This window comes from Pinus tabuliformis, chromosome 5_1 (assembly GCF_031772625.1).
Source record: "Pinus tabuliformis cultivar Carrire ecotype Pingquan chromosome 5_1, CPIR1, whole genome shotgun sequence".
Lineage (NCBI taxonomy): Eukaryota > Viridiplantae > Streptophyta > Pinopsida > Pinales > Pinaceae > Pinus > Pinus tabuliformis.
The window spans coordinates 542,530,080-542,536,411 of NC_142305.1; the positions used below are offsets into that span (position 1 = coordinate 542,530,080).

The 6,332-nt window shown below is 36.4% G+C and overlaps 1 protein-coding gene across 1 annotated transcript; it reads left to right on the plus strand.

The window, feature by feature from the left end:
- The first annotated feature begins 625 nt into the window (after positions 1-625).
- On the plus strand, positions 626-3,841 carry LOC149165947 (putative arabinosyltransferase ARAD1). Its single transcript, XM_089432427.1, has 2 exons — positions 626-2,425; positions 2,650-3,841. Exons 1-2 carry the CDS (start codon positions 1,490-1,492, stop codon positions 3,202-3,204), a joined length of 1,491 nt encoding a protein of 496 aa, XP_089288553.1. The 5' UTR covers positions 626-1,489; the 3' UTR covers positions 3,205-3,841.
- The last annotated feature ends 2,491 nt before the right edge of the window (positions 3,842-6,332 follow it).

Sequence of the window (6,332 nt, forward strand, 5' to 3'; positions counted from 1 at the left end):
AGGAAAATCCTATCACTCCTATCACAAGGGCCTTTTACTCCTACCAGATACCTTTAATTCTTTGACCATTAACTTATTTCATTGGAGTTGTCTACAGAGGTGGGGGAATTGCCAAGACGACCAAAAGTGGCTAGAATTCGGGTAAAAAAATTTCAAAAAAAATTGTAAAAGTGTTTTTGATGGTGGAAATGGATTCACTACTATCAAAAACGTCTAGAACACCTAAAATTTTGAAATTTAACAACTATAACTTGGATTTACAAAAATCTTTGCCGGATTTTCTCTAAATATGACCGGAATTTCCATAACTTTCTAGGCAATTCCTCCTCCTAATTACACTACGGCTATTTCATTGGGTTCGAAAAAACAAACCCTTAACCAAATAAAAACAATTTTAAGAAATACTCCAAACCCCACATATAAATATATTCACCAACTCACAAAAATAATAATAATAATAATTAAAACATAATTATAATTTAAAATAACTACTAGTCAAATACTAGTTGAGAGTCATGCTCCCTTAGTGGACAGCACACGCGGTAATCGCTGTAATGCCAATTAATTCTAAACTGCTGTACTAAACAATATAGACAGACAAATTGACACTCACTGACAAATACCAACCATGAATTGTTTATGTGCCGACAACTGTCTGAAACGAATTGTTTAAGATGGGCCAAAAATAAAACTCCAAAATCAGGGATCTGCGATTCCAAAATAATTATTTTCAAACTTCTTGATCTCTGTGAAAAATACCAGTAATAAAGAATGACGGAAGAGAAAGGCAAATGAGTTGGGTGGAATGAGGACCAGGGTCCCATAGGGGACGATATCCAGCTATCTGATTGAGGAATTCTACGATGGGCTGTTGAAGATTCAACCCTGTTTCTCAGCTGCTGTAAGACAAATTCTCCTCCTTCACCGTTAATTATTGGGCCAGTCTGCTTATGAATTAAATATAAATAAGCATGCTTAGTGATTTCTGCAAGGGATTTTCAGAAGTCAACCCAAATGGAAAAGAGGAGTTATTACAGATGTTTTATGGAGGCCCATCTTGCCTCCATAAACCCTGGGGATTAGGTTTTTTAATATTTTGTCAACACCCTATTTTGTTTTCTGTGATAGGTTTATGATAAATTGCCCATTTCTCCATTACCTTATCTCAGGGAAATTGGTTTCATTGCATGAAAGTTGAGCTCTATATGATTTGTTTCTGAGAAGCATACAGATCTGAATATGATGCAAATTGTATTTTTCTTACTGGGCCTGCGATGAACCATCCCAATTCTTGTGCAAGTTATTAAGAAAATTTATATATTTTCTGATCTATGTGTCATTCCATGTAAACATTGCTGAAGCCCAAGGGAACTGCTGTTTTTTAGTGTTTCTGTCCATACCCATCTTACTTTTTCCTGCAACTGGAGTTCAAGGGGAATCCTATTGATTCATATTGAGTCGATATAGGTTAACCACGACTGAGCAAAATATGCATTCCAAATGTTGTCAACCTAAGAAACTGACACTGTGCCTGCTTTTTCTGATCTCGGCATTGGCTCTGCTCAGCTCTCTGGCTTTTCTTCAAATTTCAAGTCAGCCTCTTGGCAAAGATCAGTATTCACCATTCTCAGATCCTAAGGTAAAAGTTATCTTAGAGGATGAGAAGCTGCTGTATGAAATTTCAGATGAATTTCAGCCATCTTTAATCTCCTCTTCTGGAATCCGGACAGATGAATTTACAGATAAGAACGGAACTCCCACAGGTTCAGAGCCAAATAACAAACAGGGCAACCCGAAAGATGCGGTGTTGAAGGTTTTTATGTATAATATGCCACCTGAATTCCATTTTGGTATGTTAGATTGGAAGCCAGAAAAGAGTGTATGGCCGACAAATCTCACTGAAATCCCTCGATATCCGGGCGGACTCAATTTGCAGCACAGTCCAGAATACTGGCTTACCTTGGATCTACTGTCTTCGAACATACCAGGCAGAAACTCTCCCTGCAGTGCCCGGAGAGTTGAAAATTCCAAAGAGGCTGATGTTTTCTTTGTGCCATTTTTTTCTTCATTGAGTTATAACAGGCATTCAAAAGTTGAGACCCGTGGGCATAAGAGTAAAAATGAACTTTTGCAGGAGAAATTGGTGCATTTTTTGATGGGTCAGGAGGCCTGGAGGAGATCAGGGGGGAAGAATCATGTAATAGTTATGCATCATCCAAATAGCATGGTAATAGCAAGGGAGCAGCTTCGGTCGGCAATGTTCATTGTAGCTGACTTTGGACGATATTCACCATTGGTAGGCAACGTAGAGAAGGATGTTGTGGCTCCTTACAAGCATGTTGTTCCTTCCCTTGCAAAGGATTCTTCATCATTTGAAAGCCGAAGCATTCTCCTTTTCTTTCAAGGTGCTATTTACAGGAAGCATGTGGGTTCTTGAATCCAAATGCAATTATTTCCACCATTATTTTGGCCTCTTTAAAGTGTGATTGCATGCAGCGTGTTGGTTTTCTTTGTATTCTTTTGTTGGTAGGAATCCCTTCTTGAGGCACCACAAGCCCATGAATTTGATTCCATATTTATTTTGTTTCAAAAGCGAACACGTTGAATTTACCTTCAATGTCCATTGCTGACTTGGTTTATAATTATCAGGGTGGATATATTAGACAAAAGCTCTATGCTCTTCTGAAGGATGAAAAGGAAGTACATTTTACTTCTGGGAATACACAGAGGGATGGAATAAGAAAAGCAACTGAAGGCATGCGGTCTTCAAAGTTTTGCCTAAACATTGCAGGCGATACACCCTCTTCAAATCGGCTCTTTGATGCTATTGCTAGCCATTGCGTTCCTGTTATCATTAGCGATGAGATTGAGCTTCCTTATGAGGATGTCCTTGATTATACAGAATTTTGCATTTTTGTACAATCTGCTGATGTTGTCAAAAAAGGGTTTTTGATAAGATTGCTTAATAGTGTTAAAATGGAAGAATGGACCCGCATGTGGCAAAAGTTGAAGGAAGTCAGCCACCATTTTGAGTATCAGTATCCAGCTCAGCCTGATGATGCTGTGCACATGATTTGGAAAGCAGTTGCGAGAAAGCTACCTTCTGTCAGGCTCTCCCTTCATAAAGGAAAGCGCTACTCCAGATCTTGGCTTGCAAAGCACAGAGATTCCTTTTTCAGTCTACAAAAATTGGGTAGAGGCTAGCCTAGATTCGGGCATGATTTCTGCATTTCAGATTCACATTTGAAATTACCAAACAGAAGGTAGTGTACTCACAACTCACATCGTTTCCATGGTACTTAGGCATGCATGGCTTAATGTCTTTGACGAGCATATGAGTGTTGATAGAATCAACGAGTAACCATCAAAGTAACTATAACTGATTTAATGAGAGCCATGTGCAGTTTCATAGTCTGAATTAGTCCGATGTTCAAGATGGAAATTGCATTGTTTCCAAACATGAAATGGATTGAAAATGTTATTTTTTCTTGTATTTGTAGTTCCTGGATTTCATGTGCATTGCCAACAGAAGAAATGCACAAAAAATATCAGTATCAGAGAAAATAAATCGGCCTAGTTGATTATAGGTGTACTCTTCTACATTTGCAAATGAAGTCAGGACTTGATCGCTGTATATTGAAAAAATGCAGCCAGGTCATTCTCATGTATCTTATTGATTATAGGTGTACTCTTCTACATTTGCAAATGTAGTCAGGACTTGATCGCTGTATATTGAAAAAATGCAGCCAGGTCATTCTCATGTATCTTATTTTTGAGATGAACATTATCACTTATAACTCAAAATTCATTCATATTCATGTTAAAAAGGTGAGTTTCACAATGGAGGGAAAATAGAATGAATTTCTGAAACAAATAAGCTTTTAAGCTACAAACCTGATTTTTAAAAATTTGGATATATATATATATATAAAATTGAAATGAGAATATTCCACTGAATGGATTCCTTAAACAAGAAAATATATATATGAAGGGAATATCAATACTCAAAAAACTCAAAACTCATTTATAAATGAGGCTATATATCTAAAATCAACTTTTAAGTTGGAGGTTGCAATGTTATATCTATCTAACCTAGAAATAAAACATAAATTAAAATAATAAAGTGTAATAATTACCATTCTCATCTTCATCTTTAAGATAATAAAGTGTAATAATTACCATTCTCATCTTCATCTTCCTCATGAAAATAAGAACACGATACATCTTCAATGGTGGAATGTGGAGTAAATAACTATTTCCAATTGCATTGCTAGATTCCTCAAGATTTAGTGCAGCAAGAGAGACGCCTAAGTCAGGATTTAAGATCCACATCGCAACCTTTTAAAGGTTGATTCTTATATTCTTGACCCCTATGAGATACAAGGAAAATGTTGGGATTCACATAAACAAGATCTCTAGCCTTCTACAAACACTACAAGTTGAGTTTCATTGAATTATAAAATTATAGAAGTTTCAATTCCTTTCCATTGACGGAGAGCTTACTATTTGTGAGAGAATACAAGTGACAAAGGGTGAACCATTCGCTCCATGGCAAATTTACCATTGGTTACTCTCATCCAAAGTTGATTCGTCTAAATAATCATCCAAATTAACAATAAAATTAGCAAATTCTTAATTCACCTCCTTATGTAGATGTGCTAGAAATATTCTCATAACCCCCCGTTTCACTCCATTCACCACCTCCCTATTCTTATGTGTTGTCTTCATCTTACCATTGTTTTTGAATAATGAAGTCTTTGTCATAAAATCTTAGGTTCAAGGCAAATGCTAAAGCGCGTTATGAAGTGTTGAACTATTCCAACTCTCAAGAATGATTTTCTTCATTGAATCAACAAAATAAGCATGAAGAAATAAAAGCTAAGGAGACTCTTGTAAAATTATTTCCATAGTTTTTTCAATTAAAATATTCATTCTATTGTAAACCTCTCCCAAGAAGTGTTTGCATGTGGTTGCATTTCAAAGAAGCTCAAACACTGGTGATGTGAATTTGAGTAAGAAATCTATTTTGCTCCACCACTCCTCATCAAGAGACAATTTGTGCACCATAGTTCCCTTCTCTAAATCCATCTATCTCCAATCAGCCTAAAGTTGACTCACCGCCATGGAAGCTAATGGTTTCTTAACATCAATAAGGTAATGCAACATGATGAAGTTTAAGGTGTATATTGTCTCAACAACTTTTAACAACTGCAATCTAAAGTATTCTTGAAATATTGCTTGACATTGTTGGTGGTTGGCAATAAATTTGACTATATCCCTAGCTTTCCCTATGAATTCCTTAATCCATGAAACTTTATTGTCAATCTCTTCTTGAACCATATTTAAATTATGGATAACGCGGTGAGTCCAAAAAATGTAATCATACTGGCTCTCCAAAATCAAACCTGTAGCTTTGCAAACCACTATTTTATCCATGATAACTTGCACCACTTTAGTAGGCCCTATTTTCTTAATAGCTTTGATTAAAATATCTATGATAAATTATCATTTATCTTGAAAGTCCTTGGGCTTCAAAATCATTGTTCCTTTTGGTGAATTGATAATGATATTGATCAATGGCCTATGCCTAGAATCTATCCATCCAAGACAATGGTAACCTCAAAGCTACTCCATGAAGCATGAATACGTTCTAAAATGCCCTCAATTGTATCCTCCTTTTTTAGTAGATGGGTTTGGAGTTTTTCATGATGAAGCCCTTTGAACCCTTGAGGAGTTGCATTAATTGCCCTCTCTATATCTCTCCAATAAGAAGATTAAACCAAATACCACAAGTATAGATGGCCATTGCCACTCTTGTTTCAACTGCTTCTCTTGTGAACATTCACCATTTTAGCTATTTTTCTCTATTGAATTGCAGAGAAAGAACCTTTGAAATTTTTTATACTTGTGATCTAGAATGAATCATTATATAATTTTTCATCTATGTTGGTCCTTTTTGGGTGGAAAAATTGGAGTAATTGACTTGCAGGGCCCATTTAGTGGTAGGTCCTTGTTTGGGAATTTGAGGTTCTATACCTTCCAGAGTTGTTTTGAGGCATCAAATGACACTTGTTGGGGTCAAAACTTTAGGGGTGTAGCTCGCAACTCTTGATATGATTATACACACTGTGACTTTTCCAATGGTGTGAAAATCACCTCAATCGGAGCTTGTATGTGGAACTTATGCCTCCCACAAGTTGACCTACCTTGTTGACCACCATGGTATCGAGTGGATGCCATGTCAACCCCCATTACTCATAGATCTAGAGTAATTCATGTGTGGACTTTCAAAAATATTGTCATGTCCCCAATAAATAATTTTGCTAAGTAGA

What these genes read in the sequence shown, in the direction of transcription:
- LOC149165947 (XM_089432427.1), top strand. Translation starts at nt 1,490, where the DNA reads ATGCATTCCAAATGTTGTCAACCTAAGAAACTGACACTGTGCCTGCTT. An exon ending in GTGCTATTTACAGGAAGCAT is followed by an intron (nt 2,426 to 2,649) that starts GTGGGTTCTTGA and finishes TATAATTATCAG; the next exon opens with GGTGGATATATTAGACAAAA.